A 27,065-nucleotide genomic window follows, 5' to 3' on the forward strand; every position below is an offset into this window, starting at 1 on the left:
CTCTACAAAAAACACAAGAACTAGCCAGGTGTGGTGGTGCATGCCTGTAGTCCCAGCTACTTGGGAGGCTCAGCTGGGAGAAGCGCTTGAGCCCCAGAGGTGGAGGTTGCAGTAAGCCGAGATGAAGCCACTGCACTCCAGTCTGGGCAACAGAGACCCTGTCTCAAAAAAAAAAAAAAAAAAAGGCACATATGGCACCCTGCAGCTCTGGAAGCCAAAGCTTTCAAATGGAGTTTCTTTACACGTGGCCCTTGAACTGCTATCCCAGCTCTTTATAATGTGTTTGAAAAACAAAAACGTCCTTTGTATGTCTTGAGAACCTTCCCGTAGTAATATTTAGTAGTTAAACATTCCTAACCTCGTAATTGACCTGTGGGGATTTGCTTCTTCACAAAATTAATCACACTGTTCTAAATTAAGCCACAGGACAACACCTCTGTTGGACTCTCTTGGCTAGACAAAGATATTGACCAAATTCAGTGTTTCCAAAAATAATTACCTGAGAACCGTGAACTGCGTGTGTTTATAATGATCTTTCGTTTTTGTTTAAAATTAATAACTTCTCAAGTATAGTAAGGGGTGGGCTTTATGTGTTATTTTCCGTAGGTTTTTTGGTTCTGTACAACCCTGGTCCATATTCTCCAGGCTTGCCTGCTTTCTTTGTCTTTTATTTTTGGACAGAGAGTCTCACTCTGTTGCCCAGGCTGGAGTGCAGTGGCACAGTCTCCACTCACTGCAGCCTCCACCTGCAGGGTTCAAGTGATTCTCATGCCTCGGCCTCCTGAGTAGCTGGGATTATAGGCACCCGCCACCACACCCAACTACTTTTTGTATTTTTAGTAGAGACGGGGTTTTGCCATGTTGCGCAGGCTGCTCCCGGACTCCTCACCTCAAGTGATCCGCTCCCCCCAGACCTCTCAAACTGTTAGGATTACAGGCTTGAGCCACCGCACCCGGTCAGCAGGCTTGTTTTCACATCAATCTTTTCCTACAAAAATGGGAGAAAATTTGAAAATAAAAACTGACTTTCTAATACTGTGTTTTGGCCGACATCTTAATGTGTGCGCTTTTTGTCATGATTGGGTAAAATATCTAAGCCACATGCCTATTTAATAGATGCTTTTAAAACAGAAATATTGGAGGATTTTACAAAGTGTATGAGGAAAAATAGCATGAAAGCCCGGGTACGTGCGTGACATTGCCACACATTGCCTCTTACGGTGTGGATCATGGTACAGGAAGAGACCACTAGGTAGCGAGTACATTCCGTCTGAGTTTCCAACCCCGTTGCATTGACAGTGGCTACCTGGAGAACTGTGTGAAGAGGAATTCTGGGGCTGCACCAGCCTCTTCAGGAACAGTTAGGAATGTCTGTTTTTAAAAGAAAAGGAGAGAGAGCTTCCCTTTGTCATCCCGGGTCCAGCCTGGCACCTCCCTTGCAGATAAAGCTGAGATCAGAAGGATGAAGTGGGCTGCTCATGGGCACCAGTCCGTCGATGGCAGAGTGGGAAGTAGGTTCCAGGAGAGAGAACCCCAAAGTTGGAGCTTTGGACAGAAACTGGGAGGACCCATAGCGAAAACTCACTTGTTAATACGGGAAAAAGAAAAAAGGCTTGGCGGAAGGTAAGCGTCGGTGGTAATGTGTTCACCAGGGCTTTGTGGTGTGTCCTAAAACAGAAGTCCCAATTCTTTCACCAAGGTCAGGAGTGGAGAAGATGGTTATTTTCTGCTCAGACCTTGGCTATTGTATTGTCCCGTCATTTTTTGGTGGTGCTGTCTGGAGGCCTCTGGGCTTGGTAGATCCTGGAGTCTTCGTGCAGCAAACATGCCCATCCCTCACGCTGAGCATGTCATCTCTGCACCGTTGCGATATCCCATTTCATTTTCATCACGGGTTTGTCATTAAATGTGTCACAAAGGCTGCTTAGCCTTGTGGATAGAACACTGGATGGGCCTCAGGAGCCTGGATTTCAGGCTATAGGGGCACCCTGGGAGAACTTCCTCTTTCCCCAGGACCCAGATTCTCATCCGGTCATTGAAGAACTTGGGGTAACTGACATCTACATCCTCCTTGAGCCCTTTTCTATTCAGAAGAGAAACAGATCTCGGCATTGCACCTGCACCCATCAGCAGTTTTTTGTTTTGTTTTGTTTTGTTTTTTTTGTCTTGTTTTGTTTTGTTTGGAGACAGTCTCACTTTGTCACCCAGGCTGGAGTGCAGTGGTGTGATCTTGGCTCACTACAACCTCCGCCTCCCGGGTTCAAGCAGTTCTCCTGCCTCAGCCTCCCGAGTAGCTGGGACTACAGGCACACACCACCACGCCCAGCTCATTTTTTTAATTTATATTTTAGTAGAGATGGGGTTTCACCATGTTGCCCAGGCTGGTCTCGAACTCCTGAGCTCAGGCAATCCACCCACCTCGGCCTCCCAAAGTGTTAGGATTATAGGCATGAGCCACTGCGCCCGGCCCCATCAACAGCTTTGAGCCATTTCACGTCGTAGCTCGGGACACAGATCCAGGTCCTCTTGGCCTTTGCAAGAGCACAGTGCAGTTGTCCTCTTCCCCAGACCCTTTCCCTGAGACCTGTGTGTGCCTCTGTGTCTCCCTCCTTCCCTCCCCTCGCACCCACTTCTCCCCCATGCATCCTTGTCAGATGCCTCCTGTTGAAAGCAACTTCCAAATGTGAAACGGTTTTCAGCTGCTTTTAGCCCTTTAACCCTTTGTCTGCTAGAATTCCGCAAAAAAATAATTGATGACGGATTGGCCCATTAACCTTTAAGAAAAAAAAAGTTTGACAGCCTGGATTCGTGTAATGAGGAGGGATTCCTTGTGAAATCAGTCTGATGGCTGAGTTTCTTGCCCCTAAGGAGGCAAAATTAGCCCCATGGGGCCTCGTCTGCATAGAAACTGGACACAATTAGTGTAATATCCGGTGTTATTAATGTCGTTTGGAATAATTGGGCAGGTTGATTTCGACAGGTTCATGGTGCTAAAATACTATTATAGTGGACCTTTCCACAGCTAACCGTTAAACACAGAAAACTGTTTAAATCCCTGTGAGCCCAATCACAAAACTTTATTAAACAGCTAAGCCCTGGAATGTCACACTGGGAAACAGTACACCGTCTATTACTTCAGGCTTTGGGGTGTGGTGGCATCTTGATTTTTCAGGAACGGGGATTAATTTTGCTGTCTGTGTGTGTATCTGAAACTTCAAAATGCTTTTAATAGATACACCATCAGGAGCTTCTACAACCTGAAATCTGTTTTTACAGTGAATGAAATAGACGCCACTGCAATTGTCACCAATAGGTAGTTTGTATTAGTGAAATGACACCACTAAAAATGGAAGCTCCTAACAGGGCATCCTCACAGGCACATGCTCGTGTTCTGCACGTTTGAAGTGAGAGTGGCAGTGGAGAGTAATGCCTGGCTCTGTCTCTGACTGATGGGCCTCACACTGCCAATTACTGTTTTGATCATTTTTAATCTAGTTGCTCATAAGTAAAATGTCATCACCATGTCACTTCGTAATGTGCTGCAGCCCTTCGGGGCCATCGGTGATTTGAATAAGGCTCTATCATCTACTAAAAATTCTTCCTTGAACCTTAGGAGGAGCATGTTCCTGTTCTCTCCACACAGAAGAAGGGAAAACACTTGGGTCCAAAAATCTATTCACTCTTTACATAATGAGCGTAAATGGTCACTGCAGTGCCACCGAAGTGTAAACACAGATTAAACACGGATTAAATCTTGAGATTTGCTAGGTGTTGACCTAATAAAGTCACCAGAGCAGCACATAGGAGATCACCACCAGGATAGGTCTTCTCTACTGGATTAGTCAGAACTAGGTTTAGTAACACCAGAAATCCAGTTTTAAAAAAAAGGAGACACTGGGCATGGTTGCTCACACCTGTAATCCCAGCTACTCAGGAGGCTGAGGCAGGAGAATCACTTGAACCCCGGAGGCAGAGGTTGCAGTGAGCTGAGATGGTGCCACTGCACTCCAGCCTGAGCGACAGAGGGAGACTCCTTCTCGGATGGGTGGGTGGGTGCATGGATGGATGGATGGATGGATGGATGCCTTATGTAACCAACTGTAGGACAGGCAGGAGCTTCAGGGACCTCAGAGGCACCAGGCTTCCTGCCACTTCCCATCCCTGGCTTCACTCTGCTGGGCGGCAGCATTCGTACCTGTCCACAGGGAGTGGCCTGATAGCAGAAGTTTTCCTTCCCATGGAGAGGGCAGAGGCACCTGCACCTGCACCTGTGGGCCATGTCCTGACAGGTCCTAGATAAGAGGGGAAGGCACTCTATGGACACAACTCAGATGTGAAACCCTGGAGGACACTTGATCATGTGCCCCCACCAGGACTGAACAGAGCAACCAGGGACATCACGTGCTCCAATTGGCCAACATAGATGGGGCCATCCCTGCTCCCCGTGCTGGCCAGGGAGCCAGACACCCGGCAGGTGGCACGTGGAAGGCCCAGAGGACCACTACCTCTGTGTACCATGTCCCCCAGCATTTACCAGACTGACCTGATTGTGTGACCGGACATCAGTTAGAAAGAAATATGACAGGCTGGGCATGGTGGCTCATGCCTATAATCCCAGCACTTTGGGAGGCCAAGGCGGGCACATCACCTGAGGCCAGAAGTTCGAGACCAGCCTGGCTAACATGGCAAAACCTCAGCTCTACTAAAAATACAAAAATTAGCTGGGCGTGGTGGCAGGCACCTGCAATCCCAGCTACTCTGGAGGCTAAGGCAGGAGAATCACTTGAACCTGGGAGGGGGAGGTTGCAGTGAGCTGAGATCGTGCCATTGCACTGCAGCCTGGGCGACAGAGCAAGACTCCATCTCAGAAAAAAATAAAAATTAAAAAAAAGAAGGACAGTAAGACAAGCTGTTGAGGGATTTCTGGGGAAACTATTTTCAAGAGGCCCAACCATCTTGTTTTCTTGGCATGAGGATTAGGAGAAGATAACGGAAAGCCACTGGGAGACCCTTCCAGCCCCTACGCCATCTTTGATTCCCAAGGAGAGCTCCTTTTTTTTAAATGTTAATTTGTTTTTAGGAAATGGAGGAAGAGTACTGCCACTTTAAGAGAGGAAAATGATTACACGCAATAATGGCTGTAAAGTCCTGGCATTGTGCCTGACAGAATTTGGAGGCCAGTGGAATTATTTTCTATATTTATTATCCCATGCAGTAGATTTGTTATGGATAAACAGATTTCTTCCTGGAAGTTGTAACATGACTATGCAGTTGCTCTGTAATCCTTGTGCTTATTTTTTTAATCTTGGGAGGCAGAGAAAAGTCATATGGCAGATATAAATTAGATGTGAAACTCTACGTGTGGGTATTCACCTATTACCCTCCTCCCTCAAAATAAAAAATAAAGCCACCTAAAGACAGGATCCTGGGAAACACTTGGGCCTGGCATAGCTGGATTCCACTCGGCAGTGTTGGTGTAGAGTGGCCTTAATTAGGCTCTGTGCTCAGATGTTAATCCTTCCTCAGGAAGCAAGGTCCAGCTGTTCGGACCCTTGTTATAAATTTCAGGGCCTGAAAATCCAAAAGAAGACACAGGGTAGTCCCCCTGCCGGGGCCCGCCTCTGCGCTGAACATGTAGGGTTCCATCTCCCGCCTCTGCCCTGCCTCCCCCAGGGCAGACTGAGCCTCTCCCCTCCAGGTGTCCCAGATGTTTGCATCACAGTTCAGCCCCGGTCACCATCAGCACAGCCTGCCTGGGAGAGGCCAGCCCAGGGTCAGCAGCACCATTGCCTCTTGATTTGGGAGCTGGTGCTGGACCCTGCATTGATGAGACAGAGGAGGCTGTCTTCTGCTTCCCCAGGGCTAGGCTGAACCATCCGGTCAAAACAGAACAGAAACCCCAAAGAGCTGTTCATCGGCGTCTCACTACATGGTGAACCGCTACTCACACGGAAAAGCGTGGCGTTCAGACCTGCCCTGTGATCACAGGGCCTTTGTGCATGCTTCATACACGTCAGAGACAGACCATACCCAAGGATCACACAGATGGCACAGCTTCCTGCTCACCACACTTTATCACAGAGCTGTTGGTCATGGGGATTGTGATTCGTGTCTTTATTTCTTCATTATTTTTATAATCCTGTGCTTTTCCAGGTTTAGAGTTATTGCACAGGACTCCCCCTCAAAAAAAGAGTATCTTAAGTGAGTCTGGGGTTGCAGTTGGTTCTTAGTTAGGATGCGAAGCTTAGCTCTGCTTTCCAGGGTCAGCAGGGCCTATCATGGGGCTGACCTTCCCAATCCATGCCTTTACCTGAAGCTGGTGCCCATCAGCCTGGGTCACAGGGTGTCTTGCATCTGTTTCCTCTTTATTCTGTTGGGCCTTGTTCATGTTTCATGGTAATTAGCCAATTAGCCAGGGTTTCATTCTCCAGGAGAGGAGGCCTGAACCTGAGCAGGCCACCCTCAGACTCTGGCTAATCCATCACCTCCAGGCAAAGTGTAAAGCCTTCTCTTTACCACCTCTTCTGAGTGGCTGCGGATACCAAGTGGTCCTTTATGTTCTTACTTTTAGGGAAGTATTTAGCTCATTCACAAGTCTTTGTATCTCTACTTTTCTACCTCAGAGATAGAAATATATGTCTATTATTTGTGAAGGCATGCTTAAATACGATTTTTGTTTGCTAATGTACAGAAATGCAATTAATATTTCTGTATTCATCTTATATCTTGCCCATTTGCCAACTGCTGTTATGATTTTTAATAATTTGTAGGTGATTTGGAGTTTTCTATGAAGACAGTCATATACCTTGTGAATGTCTTTATCCTCCTTTCCAATCTCTCGGTCTTTTATTTCGTTTTTTTTGTCTTAATACACCGGGTAGCAGGGATGAAAAAAAGCAGTTACGGTGGGTGTCCTTGTCTTGAGCATCCTGTAACTGAGTGTTCAAAGGTATGTTTCTGACATCTCACCCTTAGGATTAGTGACATTGTGGGGTTTAGGGATAGATTATCTCTGTCCAAGGTAACGAAGTTCTCTTCTATTCCTCGTCGGCTAAGAAGTTTTAATCATACTTCTTTCTCTTATTAATTTTTTTTCTTTCTTCTGGTTGAGAAATTGGACATTCTACTTATTTTCTTGCAGAGGTTTACCACATGGACTTAATTTACTTACCAACATGTGAAGTGAGTCCTTACCTCTCCCAGTAGAGCAGTACAAGGCCCCTATGACATCGTAACTGCCATGTCCTCACCGCTACTCTCACGTTCTCTAGCATTTTGACCTTTCCCATGGTAGACATTGTCATTAACAGTCATAGTCAGTATTGTTTTTGTTGAGATTTTTTTTTGTTTACATATTTATCAGTTCATTCGCTCATCAACCTGTCTTTCACAAACCTGCCTTCTAGGATCTTGAAATACATCTTTTTTTTTTTTTTTTTTTTTGAGATGAAGTCTTTCCTTTTCACCCAGGCTGGAGTGCAGTGGCATGATCTCGGCTCACTGCAACCTCCTCCTCCCAGGTTCAAGTGATTCTCCTGCCTCAGCCTACCAAGTAGCTGGTATTACAGGTGCATGCCACTGCACCCGGCCAATTTTTATTTTTTTTATTATTATTATTTTTTTTTTGGTATTTTAGTATAGACGGGGTTTTGCCATGTTGGCCAGGCAGGTCTTGAACTCCTGACCTCAGATGATCCGCCTGCCTCGGCCTCCCAAAGTGTTGGGATTACAGGCATGAGCCACTGTGCCTGGCCCTGAAGTATATCATTTAGTAATTTCCCTAGTGAAAGTCTATTGGTAATAAGCACTTTTGGGTTTTGTTGCAGAAAAATATATTTCGTTCTTTCCTTCTTTTTCTTTTCTCTTTCCCTTTCTTTTCTCTTCCTTTCTTTTCTTCTCTGCTCTTTTCTTTTCTGTTTTTTCTTTCATAGGGTCTCACTCTGTCACCCAGGCTACAGTACAGTGGTGTGATCACAGCTCACTGCAGCCTCCATCTCCCAGGCTCAAGTGATCCTCCCACCTCAGCCTCCCAAGTAGCCGGAACTACAGGTGCAAGCCACCATGCCTGGCTAATTTTCAAATTTTTGGTAGAGATGAGGTCTCACTATGTTGCCCAGACCGGTCTTGAACTCCTGGGCTCAAGTGATTCTGCCACCTCACATCCCAAAGTGCTGAGTTGGCAGATGTGATCCCCTGTACCTGGCCTGTGTTTCACTGTTGTTCTTGAGAGAGAGTTTATCTGAATCTCGAGTCTACACTGTTATTTTCTCTTGAGGATATTATTCCACTATCTTGCGACTCTCACTGTTACTCTTAAGAAGTCTGTGATCCGTCTTGATATTTGTTTAAGAGCAATCTGTCTCTAGAGATGGGGTCTCACCATGTTGACCCGGCTGGTCTTGAACTCCTGACACCTTAGGTGACCCACCAGCCTCAGCCTCCCAAAGTGCTGGGATTACAGGTGTGAGCCACCATGCCCGGCCTGTATCGGTAATACTTTGGATCTAAATCTGCTGTCTTGTTTGCAGTGTGTTGGGTGATCTCTGGCTTTGAGTTCAGATGTAGTTGGTCTCCGTCCGTGGGAAGCTTTCCTGTAGAGAAGATACCAGAAGCCAAGGGAGCTCTGAGACCTGGGGCCTCCCGGCTCCTTTCCTTGCAGGATTGCCAGGTGCTGGACCCTGGGTTTATGTTTCCTATCTTAGGACCTTATCTGTTGTGCTACCAAAGGTGTTTGCCTCTCAGGGTAGCCTTCACTTTTGCAGGTTTTTAGCACTTTAGGCTCACAATTCTAGTTTCAGCTCGTGTATTTGATTTGGGGAAGGAGAAGGAGGGTCCTCTTGAGATCATGCCTCACTGTGGACTGCCGTGTTGTGAAGCAGTCAGCTTGGAAGGGAAGCCGGGCCCCAGGAACAAGGGAGAAGTGCTTAAGTGTTGGAGAGGAGAGCGACAGCACAAACTTCTTACACGGTAAACTCAGAGAAGTGTTCAAGCTGGGCCAGAACCAATTTCACAGTCAGGCAAGGGCTGAAAGTAGAAGGAAGTGGAAGGGTACAGATTGGCAGATATTGCTAAGCAGGGCTGTGACTGATGAGATGAAAGTGGGAAGAGGGAGAGGGAGGAATCCAGGTGATTTTGAGATTTTATGATTAGAATAGCATTGTAATCATTAACAGAAATACAGAACCCCAAGAGGAGCATTTGAAAATTCTAGCAAATCTATGTAATGCATGTTAAATTTGATATGAGGACAAAGTATTTGAGAAACATCCACAGGCATTTTAAAATCCTAAACCGAGTAGATATATGAATTGGAGATATATATATGAGAACTGTACATGTCTGTAGGAAGTGACTATCTAAGCTTCGGAAGGAAAGGAACCCCTAAGAAGAAGGGAGGAGGAAGGAGGAACATTAACTAAACTTCGAGTTTGCCTTCACTAAAGGCCACATGCAGAGGAACCAGAGAAGCAGTGATCAGAAAGCTGGAAAGAGAACTGTAGTTGCACAGTGAGAAGATGGCAGGCACGCCACAGGCACCCCTCCTTGCCCTGGGGTAGACATTGCTAGCTGATCACAGATCCTTCTCCAGGAGCCTGGAGCCAGCCTTGGAGATCTCAACACAGGATTCTCTGCAGCTGCTCAAAGCTGCCTTCATTGAGAACACAGGGATTCTCAGAGTTGCAAGGGCCCTCCCAGTCACCTATGAGATGCTGAATTCCCACCAGTCTCCTCTGAAAGGGCCACATTCCAGGGCCTGAAACCCCCAAGGGAGCAGAACCCACAAGCTCCATCTATGGATAGTTGTGAGGGGGACAGAATCTTCCACTTGCAGGGTCTCCATCATTTTTTTTCTGTCCTGGGTTGACTCCAGGGCACCCGGAACAGGTGTCATCCCTCTTCCATCAGATAGAAGTCCCCTGTGCTCAGAGTCCCCAGTGAGCAGTCCCTGGCATTGGGCTCTCTCTGTGGTGCCTGCTGGCCACCACCCTGAGTGATGGAGACAGGACCACCTCCCCACCATTGTGGATGACACACTCACAGCCTCAGCTTTCACTGGGAGCCTCATTCTGGGCTTGCTGTTCACTGCAGTCCTTCAGCCTTTTCATACTTGTAGTTGGGAAGCAAAATCTTCCCCCAAACCTCACTTGCTGTTGGGGTCCAAGAGAAGGAATTCTAGTCACGCATTTGACCATTCGAGTTGTCAGTTCAGCTGAGAGATCCTTCTCTTTTTAGACCCTGGGGTTGGGGATAAAACCCTAGTTTATCTGCTATCCCCCAAAACTCTTTGCTTTCAAAATTTGGTAAGCAGACTTTATATGTCTTTATCCAAGTCATTGATAAAACACTGAATATTGAATGAGGCAAGACAGGTAAAAGTTCCATGGTTGACCACTGCAGACCTTCTGCTAGTTTATGCTACTTAGTACCCCTTAGCTGTGAATCTAGGTGACTCTATTCACATCTCTTTCATTCACCCTGATTAAAGCCTTGCTCACATCTGGGTGAGTCTTCAGGGTGATCAAGCATCTCAGAAGACCAAGGGGGAAAATGTTGCAAGATGGTGGTGCCCATCAGCAATGTCAGGTGCTCCAGAAAGAGGGGGGTCAGTGAGAAAGAAGACTGAGCACAGTCCATGACCCCTGGCTGTTCCTTGATCTGTAATCTTATAGAGTGAGGTTTCAATCGGGTGGATGATGGGGAAGCATTATTAGAGAAGAGAGGGTGGTAAAGAGCTGGATGCACGCATGCGCATGTCTGCTTTGCAGATTGTGTGAGTGAAGGATGAAGAAAAGAGGTGATGATCTCTCTCAAGGATGGAGTGAGATCAGGAGGTGAGGGCAGGAGGTCTGTAGAAGGGGGACATCAAGTTTGCAAGAGTGAGGAAACCATGCCAAATCCAGGTCTGCAAGAACGTATGAGGGGACCAGGTAAAGGATGAAGAGAGACAGGGGAGGAAAGGACCAGGAGCTCAAAGGAGAGACAGAAATGTTGAGTGACATAGAAGATACTAGACAAGGGAACTTTCTTGTGTCCAGTATACGGAGAAGACAGGTGGTGGGATAGATTTTTAAAGTGAGTGATCGGCCAGGTACAGTGACTTATGCCTGTAATCCCAGCATTTGGGGAGGCCAAGGTGGGTGGATCACCTGAGGTCAGGAGTTCAAGACCAGCCTGGCCAACATGGTGAAACCCTGTCTCCACTAAAAATACAAAATTAGCCGGATATGGTAGCACATACCTGTAATCCCATCTTCTCGGGAGGCTGAGGCAGGAGAATCGCTTGAACCTGGGAGGCGGAGGTTGCAGTGAGCTGAGATCATGCCATTGCACTCCAGCCTGGACGACAGGAGCGAAACTCTGTCTCAAAAAATAAATAGATAGAGTGAGTGATGAAGCCATAGAACAGCCACTGTAGGGAGCACATTTAGAAATTAGCTCGAAATCGGTTCTGATGTTCCTGTGAACACTTACATATATTTGTTCCCCTAAGTAGAGTTTGCATGCATAGGTAAATTTTGTTTACATAATTAATCGGGCAGAGCCAAACTGTGCTTTAGCAATTTAATTTGCGAGTTTTGTCTTTGCATGAGATACTGAGAGTATTACAGTGCAGGATACCAGCTAGCAGCTACTGCGTTGGGATGAGGCAAATAATAGAGACGTTCCCTTGGAGCTTCATTCAGATTTCCATTGTTTTTATCACTTTGTGTTCAGTCATCTGTCTGCCTGTGTGCCCGTCCTCACCACGTAGACACGTTTAGGGGGCACAGGCTTCTCATGCATGCTGGAATCCCTTTCACCCAGCCCAGTGCCTAGCACGTGGGGGACGGTAGCTGAGGACCACAGTGACCGAGCCCTGCACCCATACAATGTAATACAAGCTCAGCTCTTAGCCTTAGTTCCAGCGACTGTAGCTTCTGACTGGCTAGAGCCAGACATTTGAACAGGAAAGCTTTACTGGGGAACAGTTGTGCAGAAATGTAACCGGGAAGCTAATGGTTGTAATTTTTTTCACTAGACGATCCAATAAATGCTGATCAGAGGGAGCTTTGATACGTGCATTTGAATTTCACAGATTAAACAAAGTGTGAGCCTGTCGAGTTGATCTAATGAAAAGTTGTCACATCCCACCCATTAATTACCAAGTTTTCCTTATGATCTGACTGTGAGTTATGTAGTTTTTTCTTACCTTACCTATCCGTTCACTAGGAGAGTTTTGCATAAAATACATGAATTGGGGCACTATCCTATGAGAATCTGTATGGAAAAGGTTGTAAATCATAGTACTAGGACTTAAAAGCCCATGGATCAAGAAGCTAGACCAAGACCCACAGATGCAGTGGCTCAGCCAGTAATTGCACGGTATCATTGTAAGTCAGCCATGGTGAAACCTATGTGAAAGTTACAGTTACAATGATTTTTTTTTTTAATGAAAACTCCAAGTCCCTGAGTGTTTAAGGTCGTTATTGAAGACATGACTTGCAGACACCCTGACCCCCACCTTCCTCCCCCACCCCTCTTTCCACAGCAGGTGGAGTGTTTGCTTCTGCATAAATACACAGGTGGCGGGGGTGGGGGGGTCATTTGTTCTCCAAATTCAAGAGCCCAGTAGATTGGGATAAAATTCCTGAGCGACCAGACCCTCCCATCCTGGCCTCTTGTCACCAGCTCACCAGAAATCGGGAACCAGGGTGACTGAGAGCACAAAGGACACCCACGTACTGTGTGGGCCAGCTGAGGGCTTCCTCCAAAGACTCTTCTCTCCCCTCCCACTCCAGCCCATATTGGTCCCTTTCACAGACAGGGTGGGTCTCAGTGCCAACACCCCAAGCGGGGCTAACCAGCCAGGGCCTCAGGCCCGACCTCCACTCAGCACCTGCATCACAGCACTTTCCTGCAGCCCCCAGAATATGCTCGGAGCACAGTGGCTGTCAGTATCTAGGGGAGTCACAGACCTTTGAGGGGCTGGTGGAGGCTATGGACCCTCTCTGGCTGGGTGCTGTCCCCACACCCCTGGGAGTGGGGCTGGGGAGCTTCAGTGGGCTGCTCAGGTGGAAGGGATCTCTCTCAGCCACAAAGAGGGCTGCATATCCACCCAGCCAGAAAGGAGTGGGGAAAGGGTGAGTGGGGTGGCAAGTCCTCATGTCCCAGGCTGCAGGCGCGTCGTGAGGAAGGGCCTGGGAGAGCCAGCCTAGGTGAGGTCAGTAAGCCGTGCTTGGAAGTTGGGCTAGAGGGACCCAGAGTCTGGAAGATCAGAGGTCCGTACAGTAGACATGAGCCAGCCCAATGGCCACGGGCTGGTGACGGGGATAAGGAAAGTGGTTGGCAGGCAGGTAGATTAAAGTCAGTACCAATAATAGTTGCTCGCCGGGGGATTATAATGCAGCTAGTTCACAGGCCAGGGCCCGGAAACATTGAGTCAAATGAGATGTTGTGTCTGAAAACCCAGTTGAAGATTTCTTAATGAGGGTCTGGTGCAGTGGCTCACACTTGTCACTCAGCACTTTGGGAGGCCAAGGTGTGAGGATCACTTGAGATCAGGAGTTTGAGACCAGCCTAGGGAGACACCATCTCTACAAAAAATGTGTAACAATTGGCCAGGTGTGATGGTACACACCTGTAGTCCGAGCTACTCGGGAGGCGAAGGCAGGAGGCTCGCTTGAGCCTGGGAGGTGGAAGATGTAGCGAGCTGTGATCGCACCACGGCACTCCAGCTTGGACAACAAAGTGGGACTCCATCTCAAAAACAGTTCTTCATGGTTGTATGCAATTAGTTATGCTTTCTGCCAGTGGTGCCTCCTCCTTTGGCAGGGACTTGGGGGCTGGGAGTGGGGACAGGAATAATGAACAGAGGCCGACGTGGATCTGTGGCGTGTCTCCCGTGGACCAAGCCCCAAGTCCACATGGGTCTGTACACTTCATGGAACTAGCAGAAAAGCACTAGACAGTGGGTGCCCTTTTCCTTCATTTTATGGGTTAGAAAAAATGAACCTCAGGGGAGTCAACGAACTTGCCCAAAGACTTAGATGTGGCAGATAGAGTCACAGGGTGTAGCCCCAAGTTCCTCTCTTCCCATTGCAGACGTGGCCCCAGAGTGGCTACCAAGTCTGAGGCCTGTCTCAGCTGAGATCCTCCTAAGGCACGCGGGACCCCATGCACTATCCCCGTCTGAAAACGTGGGAATTGATGCCTCTCCCACGGTAACAGGTCCTCTGCCATAAAAGAACAGAACCTTCCCGCGTTCCTCTTTCCATGGAGTCTCTGTGGATCTACGCGAGTGCTTAGATAGAAATTAACCCTGCATCCGGAGATGAGCGGCCCTAACTTAATTTTCATCCCACAGATAAGGATGGTCAGCCATGAGTGACATGGTTATTCTCCTAAGTTGCTTTGTGTGTGCACCACACAGACGCTGACATCACTCATCGATTTCATCTGGCCTTGTCCCCTGAGCCTTGATTGAAACCTGGCTAAGCCATGCTGGCCTTAGGAACCGCATCTGGAGTGTTGGGAGGTGCATGGATTCAGATCTCCGCTGCCGTGGTTGTCCAGTGCCGTGCGCGCCACCGGCCCATGCAGGGGCAGCTGAACCCAGAGGCACTTCTATGACAGAGGGCCCTCAGGGGGACTGCTGTCTCATGAAAGCTAAACTCTTCATCCCACACTCTGTGTTTCAGAACAAGAAGAAAATTTTGAGTTTATCATTGTGTCCCTCACTGGCCAAACGTGGCACTTTGAAGCCATGACGTATGAGGAGCGGGACGCCTGGGTCCAAGCCATCGAGAGCCAGATCCTGGCCAGCCTGCAGTCGTGCGAGAGCAGCAAGAACAAGGTAAGGCCCCAGGCTGCCCAAAACCAAGGCTGCGGCTGCTCAGGGGGAATGTGGGCCCCAAGTAATGCCCCAGGGAGGGGAAAATAGAGGACTGGTGTGAATGACAGGACCTAGCTATTCTTTGTGAGCAGAAAGCTCAATAACTAAAACGATCAGAAACGCTTTGTGTCTATACCGTCATACGTGAGTATTCCAGCCTGACCATGCTTCCCTGGGAGAAGAGCCAAGGTTAAATCTTCACTCTGTCAGCCAATCCCAGAGGGAATCTTTTGGACTCTTGTGGCTTCTGGGTCCACATTTATTTTTGTTTGGGACAGAATACACTCAGAAAAAAAGAGAGACGGACTTAAAAGATGCGCTGTTCTCATAAATGCCCAGAATTCAAATTGACATCAAGTTGGAAAACCGTCTCTTGTTAGGGACATATATGAAAAGTAGATGGGTCTGTATGAGCGTGCAGGGAGTTTGGGAAGATAAAGTTTCTATTATCTAAACTGATAAAGCCTGGTATGTGTTTTATTCAATAATTAGAGGTGGTGTTGCAGCTTTTTTAGAATTTGTCTAGCAGGTTTTCTGGTTCTCACCAGAAAACGCCACCCGAAAATGTTTCTATATTAAAAAAAATAATTAGAGGCTATTTGTTTTTTGTAGTTATTTAGCTAGAAAAGAAAAAATATTTTAACCTGTATTTTTTTTTTGTCTTTTTTTTTTTCTTTGGAGAGAGTCTCTCTCTGTCACCTAGGCTGGAGTACAGTGGCACAGTCTTAGCTCACTGCAACCTCCAAGCTCAAGCAATCCTCCTACCTCAGCCTCCTGAGTTGCTGGGACTACAGGCATGTGCCACCATGCCTGGCTTGCTTGCTTATTATTTATATATTTATTTATTTAATATATGTTCTTTGTGGAGGCGGGGTTTCATCATGTTGCCCAGGCTGGTCTCAAACACTTGGGCTCAAGCGATCCACCTGCCTCAGATGCCCAGAGTGCTGGGATTACAGGCATGAGCTACTGCGCCTGGCTTAACCTGTGTTCTCTAGGCTACTGCTCAGTGATGTTCCTTCTACAAAAGTCCTTTTTCCCATCAAGGATTGCTTCAGTTTCATTATTTTAATGTTTGTCTTTAACCTCTTTGCTGGAACGTCTTAGACTTTTGGAGAGCATTTTGATATTTCAGACTATGATCAACTAGGAACTAAGAGAAAGGATGTTACCCACCGACCTGCAGTTTCATTTGTAACCATTTAAAGAAATTTCTGCCAATGATTTATGTGCAGCTTTGTCACTAAAAAGAGAGTCTGTCTTTCAGAAAGATAAAGTGTCTTATTTTATTACCCTCTTTAACCAGGGTAAACCAGACCACAGTCATTATTATTATAATGTAATTTGCTTCCCTTTTTAAAAGATGTTTTATACCTAAGGTGGGGAGAACCACTGCCTTTCATTCCACACACCCTGGCTTTACTGGGTCACGTCCACATGCATCCATGATGTGCCTCCTGAAACGAGCACAGGGTACTTTGGGGCCACCTCGATGGGGAGCAACAGCACACGGCATCCTCCAAACGTGGGCAGCTCATTCTGAGAAGGAAGGCGGGGAGGCAGGATGTGTTACCGACAAAGAGGCACAGATTCCCGCCTTCATGGAGAAATCACAATCTTTCACTGCAGACTCTGAGCCCATGCCACCTTGACCTAATTCAGGAAGATCTGGGATGGTGGCAGCCTTTCCCATTCCACACCTTGCCAGGCTCCTCCCCACTCGTGTCTCGGCTCATGCACACACCAGCCTTAGAATGCTGCCTCTTGGCCCTCACTAGGTGCCTGTGCTCCGGGGAATTGCTCCCTTGGGAGGAGGACTCGTTGAGCAACCAAAGGTGGCCGACTCACAGCTGGTCATCGTGGGCATTGGTTGAACAGGTGTGAGGGCGTAAAACATGGAAATACTGTCCACAAGGAGTAGCGGGAGGGCAAAAACACAGGCCCAGTTGACCACCAGCTTTATAGTATTTTACCTGCCAGTGGATAATTGAGAGCTGATACAGGCATAGGCATAGCTAGACAGACAGACAAACCAACCAACCACAGAAATGATACAGGTACACAGAGAGACAGAGGCACATCCCTTTGTGTGTGTGTGTGTGTGTGTGTGTGTATGATCACACACGTGCATTCCAGTTGCCAGTGTAAACTGTTTAAACATATTTTGAATACTTGGGTATCTAACCAAAGGGAATTAAAATTCAATAACCCATGATGCTAATTAGACAGTAGTAATTAATACATTATAATTTATTATTATGTAGCAAGTAATATATTGTTTCACATCAATTTGACGAGACGTTTCAATTTATGAAGAATTCTTACACAAAAATCAAGCTTATTGTAACTGTCCTCTGAAATTGATCAATTTTTGCTTTAACCATAATATAAAATGCATACTTAATAAATAAGCCTCAAAAACTGTACATATCAGCCAGACACGATGGTTCACGCCTGTACTCCTAGTGCTTTGGGAGGCTAAGGTGGGAGGATCACTTGAGGCAAGGAGTTCGAGACCAGCCTGGACAACATAGGGAGACCCCCATCTCTGCAAAAAATTTTTAAATAGGCAGGTGCATGGCTTACATCTGTAGTTCCAGCTACTCAAGAGGCTGAGGTGGGAGGACCACTTGAGCCCAGGAGATGGAGGCTGCAGTGAGCTATGATTGCACTACTCCAGCCTGGGCAACAGAGCAAGACCCTCTCTCTAGGTGGGGAAAAAGGTACATATCCAGTACATATCCTTTCACTTAGAACTTCTACTTCCAGGAATCTGTTCTTAGTAAATAATCATGAGTGTGTACCAAGACTTAGCAATCATATGTTCTTACAGCATCATTTATGATAGAGAAAAATTGGAAGCAACTTAAATGTCCATCAAAGAGAACTTGATAAGTAGGTCTTCACTAAGTGGGATGCTATGCAGCCATTTAAAATGATGATGTCAGAGAGTATGTGACAGCAGTGAGCAATGAACAAGTTTCGTTAGGCTGGAAAGGGCAGGTTTCTATGCAGCAATATGTATTACGCTGGCTTTTTAAAGTACATATGTGTATGTAGATGTGCTTAAACAACAGGCTAAAAGAACAGATATCAAAATGTTAATAATGCTTAACTATGGATGGCCATATCATTGTTTATTAATTTTATGTTCTTTTTCCCCTCTCTGTGTTTTCTAAACTTGCTGCAATGAGCATGTATGTTTTTAAATCCTTTTTAAAGAAGACCGTAGAGCCAGGTGTGGTGGCTCACACCTGTAATCTCAACACTATAGGAGGCTAAGGCAGGAGGATCACTTGAGCCCAGGAGTTCAAGGCTGCAGTGAGCTATGATCACACCACTGCACCCCAGCCTCAGCCACAGAGCGAGACACTGCTCAAAAAAATAATAATAATAAATAAATAAATAAAAATAAAGCAAGCCATCAAGTGTAAGGTTAAGAATCAGCACCCTCAGCTATACTCATGTTTCTCCCTGCCCCCACCCTGGTGAGTGGCTTTGTCACTGTGGCAGCCGAGGGTCTTCAGATGACAGGTGCATCTCCCAGGGTGATGTGTGGTATGGATGGGGTTTTCTGACAAGGAACTATGAGATACGTCTTACATTGCTGATGAAGCCCTAACCCTGGGCTTATAAACGGATTATTTCTTTCTCATTCTTCCTACCAAGTAGACATGTGGCTACTGCCCAGAAGGTTACCCATTTACCTTCTCCAGGTGACCGTGGTCCATGCCTATTCACAGATGATCCAGAACTCTCCTCTTTGCTCATTTCTGGCAGAGTCCGTCTCAGCTGATGAGTGTTAAAATGTGACATTTCCTCCCTCCCCCCACCCCATGCATGATGATTTCTCCTTTAGTTATGCTCTTTCCCAAAGACATCAAAACACGAGTGATTGTTTAGAAATTACCCTCATCCTACATTTGCTCCCAATCTGTTTGATCTTTCCCTGATGTTATCAGTGATGTGCATTTCTCCCGGGGTGCTTACGCCTTGTATTTTTGTCTTCCTCCATGCCCAGTCCCGGCTGACGAGCCAGAGCGAGGCCATGGCCCTGCAGTCGATCCGGAACATGCGCGGGAACTCCCACTGTGTGGACTGCGAGACCCAGAGTAAGTGTGCGCAGTGGTAGCAGGGGCTGGTGCTGTGTAGCTGGAGACCACATGGTCCCACTAGGCCCGGGTTGCAGGGGACTCGCAACTGTCCTGTTTGGCAGATAAGAGTTAACTGCTTTTAGGAAACTGAGATATTTTGTTTGGATTTTACCTTAACAGAGTGCCTTCCACACAAGCCTCGCCCCTGGCTGCAGGGTGCGTTTCTGTGAGTCTTTCCTTGCCTTAGGCATCCGATGAGCAGCAGTTATACCTGAGGTGCGAAGGATTCAACCCCACACCCACAGCCTGTGCCAAATCTGGGAAGCCCGGGAGTTCAAGACGAGCCTGGGCAACACAGGGAGACCCCATGTCTACAAAAAATTAAAAATTAGCTAGGCGTGGCGGCTGGCTTACTTTTTGCTTAATCAGTGATCACTTATTGATTTTTTTTTCATAAAAATAGAATATAATTGGTTCATTCCTGCCTAGAGATTCTTGGGTGTTGTTTTTTTAATTTCATAATCATATGTTCTGGGTTTTGCCATCAAATGATGTCTTTGTTTTTTTTTTTTTGGTCTTAAATCCATTACCCACTAAAGCCTCTGATTGAACTGATAGAAGTTGTAATTACTGCTTTGTGCCATTGAGTACCCCAGTTTTATTTCATGCTTTCCGTTGTCTAATCCATACTATTACTTTCCCTTTGAAAAAGTCATTTTGTTGTTCATAATCTTGAGAGTGGGGACTTATTTTCATGGTTGCAGTCCCAGCCCAGAGACAGTATTGGAGACATTCAGTAAACTTCTTCCATTCACATTTTTTTTTTGTTAAGTAGTGTTTTGAAGAGAAGGAAGTCCAGTTCAAACAAGGTAAGAGGTGCTGGTACCAGGCTGGGTGCTGCCCAGGAGTCAAACGTGCATGGCATGGTGGGTCCTGCCGTCCTGAAGCCTGAAATGCACTGGACAAGGCACCTACCTGCTCACCATGGAGCTAAGCGCTGGGGAGAGCCATCGGGGGCACGCGGCAGCCTTGCCATCCACGCAGGAGCTGTCGTGTCAGCAGGGCTCTGGAGATGGGCAGGGTTTGTACAGGGAAGAGGCTGAAGGAATCATTGTGAGCAAAGGGAGTGGCTTGAGGAGAGCTTCTCTGGGTGGTTGTAGGATCAGAGGTGCTTTCTGGGCTGGAAAACCGGTAGAAGCTAGTTGGAGTGTGAGTGCCAAGTGAATCTTTTTCCAGCTTTGTTCTTCATTTGTAAGCAGAGGGACATCATTGGAGTTTTAGAGCAGGAAGGAGATGGACCCTGAGCTCCACTTGGGGAGATGGATCTGGCCAGATCATTTTGAACATACTGGAATAGAGGCAAAGCAGGGAGGAGGCCAGCCAGGGTCGGCTCGGCCGGGAAGGGAGACGGGAGCCCAGGACTGCTCCAGACAAAAGGGAAAGGAAGCACCCCCCCCCCGCCCCGCCCCCCAAGAGTCCACTCAGCAGCACAGCAGGCAGGGGAGAGATCAAAAGTCTGTCTGCAGCCTCTCTGGAAGCCTGTCCTGCGGGTGAGGGAAGGGGTTCTTCTCTAGGTATCTTGAGGTTCTTCTTTAAAGTACCTCCTTATGTTTGAATGTTTAAGTTTTACTTTCAAATGTGTGGTGAAATGAAGTTCGAAGAGAGAAGCAGTTATTTGAAGTGTGTTTCTATCAAAAAGTTTTAAAAGTAAGAGCTTTTTTAAAAGCACGAATCTGAGAAATATTAGAACATCCATTAAGGAAAATGCCTGCAGTTGTTTCCACCGTGCATCTGAAGGTCGCTTTAAAAGGAAAGCTATCCGTGGCTTGCGGGGACCGTGATACCTGGCAAATCAGAGGTCGCAGGTCCTGTCTGAGATGAGCTTGTGCATGTGAGTGCAGATGGGGGGTGGGAAAGGGAGGCCAGTGCAGGGGAGGTATGGGCCAGTTTGTTCTGAGCAAGACCGCCTGAGCAGATAGACAGGGACAAAGGGAAAAGGCAGAGTTTGACAATTCAGGAGAAAGAGGCGATACCAAGCACGCATTTGCTAAATGTATGGTCTGCGTCAGCCCGGTGCCAAACCCTCGCATGCGCTGTGTTTTCATTCTGCAACCCTAGTAGTTGCTGCTCCTGTGGGCCCTACTTAAAGGGGAGGAATCGGGGAGCCTAAAGAGTCAAGTCATTTGTCTGAGGTCACAGAAATAGCAAGTCCCATAGCAGGATTCAAACCCAGCTGTTGGCCAGCCTGCTGTATTTTCTCAAGAATGGAAAGGCTCAGAAGATGTAGCACATTGGCAAGGATTTGTTAAGTAAAAATACCCAATTTTGGTGAAAGTACTGGGATAGGTACAGTGCCCACACTGAGGATGAACTGTCAACACCTCCATGGGGCCTTCTGACAATGTATATAAAAAGCTTTTGAAGAGTGGATGCCCTTGACTCCAGGTGTATAGACTCCAGGAACTAAACCGATGGGATTGAGTAAGGCGGGTGCAGTGATCTGTCTTTCCAGATGTTCATCACGGTGCTTTATATGGCAAAAAATCAGAAGCATCCCAAATGTCTAACAATTGAAGAGCAGTTCATGATGTTGTCTTCTCTTTGCTACCTTTAAAAATCATGGAAAAAGACTTAATTGAGCCTGGGCACGGTGGCTCACGCCTGTAATCCCAGCACTTTGGGAGGCCGAGGTGGGTGGATCACCTGAGGTCAAGAGTTCGAGACCAGCCTGGCCAGCATGGTGAAACCCCATCTCTACTAAAAATACAAAAATTAGCTGGACACAGTGGCAGTTGCCTGTAATCCCAGCTCCTTGGGAGGCTGAGGCAGGAGAATCACTTGAACTCGAGAGGCGGAGTTTGCAGTGAGCCAAGATCATGTCATTGCACTCCATCCTGGGCGACAGAGTGAGACTTCGTCTCAAGGGAAAAAAAAAGTGGGGGGGGGGGGTGCTTAATTGAGATAAAGAAACTTCATAATGTGTTGTAAAATGAAAAAGGGGTATGACAATGAGTCTAGATGAACCTAATGAGTATTTACAGGTATTTAGAGGGGAAAGATATGTAAGGCTGCACTCTGGAAGGTTAGCACCAGTTGTGTCTGAGTGGTAGGGTCTTTCGAGGCTTGGGGATTTTCATGCAGCATGGAATTTTGAATTGTGGTAACAGCTCCCTGACCCCCAGTTCTTGCAGAGAATGCTCTAGACCGCCAGGAGCCCCCTCTGTCTGTGCACTGGGCACATCCCAGAGCACTGTTTCCAGAGTGGACGCTGAGCTTCTGGAGCTTTGAGGGTGCCTGTCTAGAAAGGGATTCCGAGAGCCAGTGAATTTGGGAAACTCTTAACAACATCCACCTCCCAGGAAGTTGCAGCCTTCGGACACCTGTGCTTCCGGGGAGTACTGCTCTGAAGATACCTGTTCAGCATGGCCCAACCCAGCGTGTCCCAGGCCCATCAGACAGTGGGGCCTTTGTTTAGGGCACCTGTTGCCTGCCTTCTGCCAGGAACATGCCAAGGAAAGTCCACACCTGAGGGCCCCTGAGAATCCTAGGGCTTGGGACCCTCAGTGGCCCTCACCAGCAGGTCTGACCTTCATGGACAGGCCCTGAGAGGCAGCCCACCCTTTCTGCTGCTTTCTATCTGCCCATCCATGTTGCCCATGAAGCCCTGGTCAGAGCTGACCGTGCGCTGGTCCCTCCCGCCCTGCTGTGTGGACCTCACAGGTGCCCCTCTCTCCTGGGCCTTTCTGATGTCTAGAATCCTGCCTTATTTCCCTTTGTGAACCCCAGGCCTGCACACAAGAGGGGACTGGCACCCACCACTACCACCAGATAGCCCACCGCAACCTATGGTAGGAGCACATCCAGGCTCTCATCTTCAGCTTGGCCCACAAATAGGACCTCGGGTCCCGCAACGTCGGGTCTCCATCCCATTGTCGCCTCTTAGTCCTTCCCTGACCTCCAGGTTTGAAATCACACACACACACATCCCTACTGCCTGCTGTTCTGCCCTGGGGGCTTCCTAGCTCTAGTGTATCCTACGATTTTCTTAGCTCTTTTCTGGTTTGGGCCGGGGCAGGCACGGATTGAGATGGGGTCTTGCCCCATAACCCAGGATGGAGTGCAGCAGTGCGGCAGAAAGGGTGGGCTGCCTCTCAGGGCCTGTCCGTGATTGCAGCAGTGCAATCATGGCTCACTGCAGCCTTGAACTCTTAGGTTCCAGCAATCCTCCCACCTCAGACTCCTGAGCAGCTGTGACTACATGTGCGTGCCACCACGCCGAGCTGATTTTTTAAATTTTTTGTAGAGAGGTAGTCTCACTGTGCTGCCCAGGCTGGTCTTAAACTCCTGGCCTTCGGCGATCCTCCCCCATTGACCTCCCAAAGTGCTGGGATTATAGGTGGAAGCCACTGTGCTGGGCCTAGTTTTTTTAATTTTTTCCTGGTTGGTCTGTCCCTGTAGAATCTACATCCTACATTTCTGTGGGCAGGGATTTTTCTCCGTTTTGTTCACTGCTGTATCCCCAGAAGCCAGTGTGTTAATATTGGTTGAATATGTGAAGGAACAGATGTAATTACAGCCAACACCTAACTCTGTACTTCCCATGGGGCAGTCACTGCTCTAAGTGCCTCGTAGCTTTTAATCCTTCTGACAGCCCCTTGAGGATGGGAATTATTAGCCTCATTTCTCAGGAGGGGAGCTGAGGCCCGGAGAGCGAGAGGCTTGCAGAGGACAAAGGTGGAAAGGCAGTACTGGCAGGTGGCACGCACACAGGTGTGAGGGCCTGGAGAGCAGGCAGGGCAGGCCTGGGGCTGTGGGACCAGTGAGGCCTGAAGCCAGGTGGCGGGGCAGGAGACAGTGCAGAGGTCTGAGTCCGTGCCAGGAGGCTGGGATCAGCCACAGGCCGAGGTTCTCCACCCAGGCGGAGACACAGCGAAGTGTCCCAGTTGGGCCTTAAGACGTCTTTCAAGGAAATTGCCGTGGTGATGCTTAGATAACAACCCTTGCCGATGAGTCATTCTCTGCTGGAGCGGACGAGAGGTTCTCCCCTCAGTCATCCCCAGCCTTACTTGTCTCTAAGCAGAGGGTGGTGAGCATGGGGCCCTGGAACATTTTACCCCTACCCCCTGCAACATTTTGGGTTTCACAGAATTTGGAGTCTGGCACAGGAATGTGTCCCACGCATGAATGTCATCCTTTAGATCTGGACCTGACAGCCTGGGAGCTGCTGGGGGGAAGGTAGGAGGGGGTGCACCAAGGTCTGAACGAGGGGCCAGCATGAGTGGCTTCTGTATCTGCAACCCACAGCGGCATGGAGGGCGGTGGGGTGGGCTTAGGAGCCAAATCAGAGGTTCTGGCAAGAGTTTAGGCAAGTGGCTATGGGGATCCAGATGTGAGTGGGGACAATGTGTCAGAGCATTCCCCACAGCACTTGGTGATGGGCTGGATGCTGGGACGTAAGGGAGCAGGAGAGGTGCTGGGTTTTGAGTGGTGGTGTGACATGATCAGAGATGCCGTGTTCAGTGGGGCCCTGGCTGCTGTGTGAAGAGGTCTGCAGGGAAGTGACAGGCGAGGCCGCAGACAGGAGCCCCTTGCACCCCAGTTGCGATGCTGGTGAGGACGCCCATGGGAACAGTAAGTTCGAGAAGAAAGGGTTGGACTTATGAGAGGTTGAGAACCTTGTGATTGGCTGTGGGAATGATGGAAGAAATCAAGGTGGACCCCTGGGGTCCCAGCTTGAATAGCTGAGACAGGAGGGACCTGGCAGAAGAATGCATTTGCAGAGTGGATGTGGATGTTGACTAGGAGATTCTCCCAACTGAAATGTACGTGGTCGTTGCGTGTGTAATAATTCGGGAGCCAGGAAGAGGTGTTAGTGCTTGGGTGGTGATTGAAGTGTGGGTTGGGTTGGCCTGAAAGAGACTACAGAGTCAGAAGAGATGACCCCACAGGAACGCTGAGGTAAGGGAGGAAGAGCTGGGAAAGAGATCACAACGGAGCAACCAGGAAAGTGGGCAAAAATCCAGAGAGGTTGTTGACCAAAAAGGTATCAGAAGTTAGCACTGGCCCAGCACAGTGGCTCATGCCTGTAATCCCAACACTTTGGGAGGCCCAGGCAGGAGGATTGCTTGAGCCCAGTGGTTGAAGACCAGCCTGGGCAACATAGCAAGACCTCATCTCTGCAAAAAAATGTAAAAAGTTAGCCAGGTGTGGTGGTATGCACCTGTAGTCCCAGCTACTCGAGAAGCTGAGGCAGGAGGATCACTGGAGCCCAGGAGTTTGAGGCTGCAGTGAGCAGTGATTGTGCCACCACAAGAGACCCTATCTCAAAAAAAAGAGTAGTAGTCAGTGTTGTGAGGAGGGGTGGGGCAGTGGCCAGCCCACAAGAGGCTGAGTGAAACGTTGGCCACAGGGGTCTTTTGGGTTTCGCCCTGGAAGGGGCTGGTGACTTTGGCTGTGCTGTGTCCATGGTCAGGAGGTAGAGACCTGGTTGTCAGTGACCCGGAGGTGCAGAAGCAGAGGGGGCCAGTGGGGCGGTGGGCTGTGCAGACACAAAGGGAGAGCCACAGGCGAGGAGGGGTCCACGCCAGCTGTGTGCCATGCCTCCACCCTCCACACCCCCAGGCCAGGGCCTCCTCTATGTGCCTGCGGCCCTCTTCCTTCCCGTGCCACCTGTGCATTGGTTCTGACTGTACTTTTCAGCGTTGATTGAGTCTCTGCATTTCTCTATTCTCTTCTGCTTGGGTTTTTTTCATTTGATGCATAGGTTTCCCCTTCCCAGTCAGAACCTCTCTGAGGTCACAGACCTCTCTTCTCGCATTTCTTTTTTTTTTTTTTTTGAGGAGTCTCGCTTTGTCACCCAGCCTGGAGTGCAGGGGCAGGATCTCAGCTCACTGCAACCTCTGCCTCCTGAGTTCAAGCAATTCTCCTGCCTCAGCCTCCCAAGGAGCTGGGATTACAGGTGCCCTCCACCATGCCCAGCTAATTTTTTTGTAATTTTAGTAGAGACGGTTTCACCATGTTGGTCATGCTGGTCTCAAACTCCTGACCTCAGGTGATCCTCCCATCTCCGCCTCCCAGAGTGCTGGGATTACAGGCATGAGCCACCACCACGCCTGGCCTCTTCTCACATTTCTTGTGGTATCTATCACTGCCTTCTTGCATATGTAGTAGATGTTAAATAAAGGACTGGCTTTCTGATTTCTGATCAACTGGCGTAAGGCTATGGCTGGTTACTTGCCATTTATAAAACAAAGGATGTCTCCCCAGTGAGTCAAATGTGACCTGAGCTACTTGGTCTTTTGTTGACTCTTCAAGTGTGCCCGGAGTAAGCATTGCCTATTCCCAGGTGAGTAAGCCGTATCTACTTACAGTGGTGAAAGCCAGTGTCTATCAAGGTCAACCCTATCTCTGCACATCAGCTGTAGATTCTAGCATGAAGTCAACCCGGGCCTGAGTTCTTGGTCTTCTGATGATGCTAGCCAGTTTCACACAGTGAGTGCTCCAGTTCTGGGGTCCCATTGCTGCTGTCTGAACCCATTTCTTGTCCTGCAGTCCTTGCACTAGTCCTAGGTCTAGTTTCACAGCCCAAAGCCTGTCACCATTCATTCTGCAAGTCAGCATTGGTTGCGCTGCGTGATAACCTCACCAAAGGGCCCTGCCCACCAACTTGCCTGCAGTGCAGTTGCTTCAGTAGCTATAGTTAAATAAGATCACTGGAAACGATATTTTTTCACTGTAGTGTACCTCTCTCTCATCTTTGAAATTTGCAAGCATGCCCGTTGTGTACCTACTGGAAACTTTGATGTGCCAGTGGCTGCAGAGGTAGCAATGAAGGAATGACCAGAGTCACGGTGTCACCCAGCTGCCCCTCAGCACCACTTCTCCTTCCCTCTCGGCAGCAGCTGTCCCCAGTGGATGCCGAGTCACACGTGTTTTTTCCCACACAGGTCAGCCCTCTCAAGGTGAATGCTGCTGTGACGTATGGGAAAGTGCATCCTTTCTTTCCAAACCAATGCTGTCAATTATTTATTGTGTGGGAAATTCCAAGGCTTTGGTTTCAGCCAAATGTGTTCTGAAGCTACTACCAACTGCCAGTCATT

General features: G+C 48.2%; 1 protein-coding gene and 1 non-coding gene across 15 annotated transcripts in view; both read left to right on the plus strand.

Moving 5' to 3' along the window:
• The window catches only part of AGAP1 (ArfGAP with GTPase domain, ankyrin repeat and PH domain 1), a 635,310-nt gene that overhangs the window by 530,379 nt on the left and 77,866 nt on the right, over positions 1-27,065 (plus strand). For 13 of the 14 annotated variants that reach the window (XR_008523124.2, XM_054550021.2, XM_024243256.3 and 10 more), the window contains 2 exons: positions 14,679-14,833; positions 18,894-18,984. Coding sequence is in view for 12 of the 14 variants with exons in the window: in XM_054550021.2 (XP_054405996.1) it covers positions 14,679-14,833; positions 18,894-18,984 (246 nt within the window). In the remaining 2 variants the exon portion in view is untranslated. Of the gene's footprint in view, positions 1-14,678; positions 14,834-18,893; positions 18,985-27,065 lie in introns of those variants that run through there. The other variant, XR_008523125.2, reaches the window with a different exon arrangement.
• Positions 15,368-15,431, plus strand: LOC112132454 (U7 small nuclear RNA). The gene has a single exon (XR_002914222.1). It is a non-coding gene; the product is annotated as a U7 small nuclear RNA (small nuclear RNA).

The sequence above is a fragment of the Pongo abelii genome, chromosome 11, assembly GCF_028885655.2.
Source record: "Pongo abelii isolate AG06213 chromosome 11, NHGRI_mPonAbe1-v2.0_pri, whole genome shotgun sequence".
Taxonomy (NCBI): Eukaryota; Metazoa; Chordata; class Mammalia; order Primates; family Hominidae; genus Pongo; species Pongo abelii.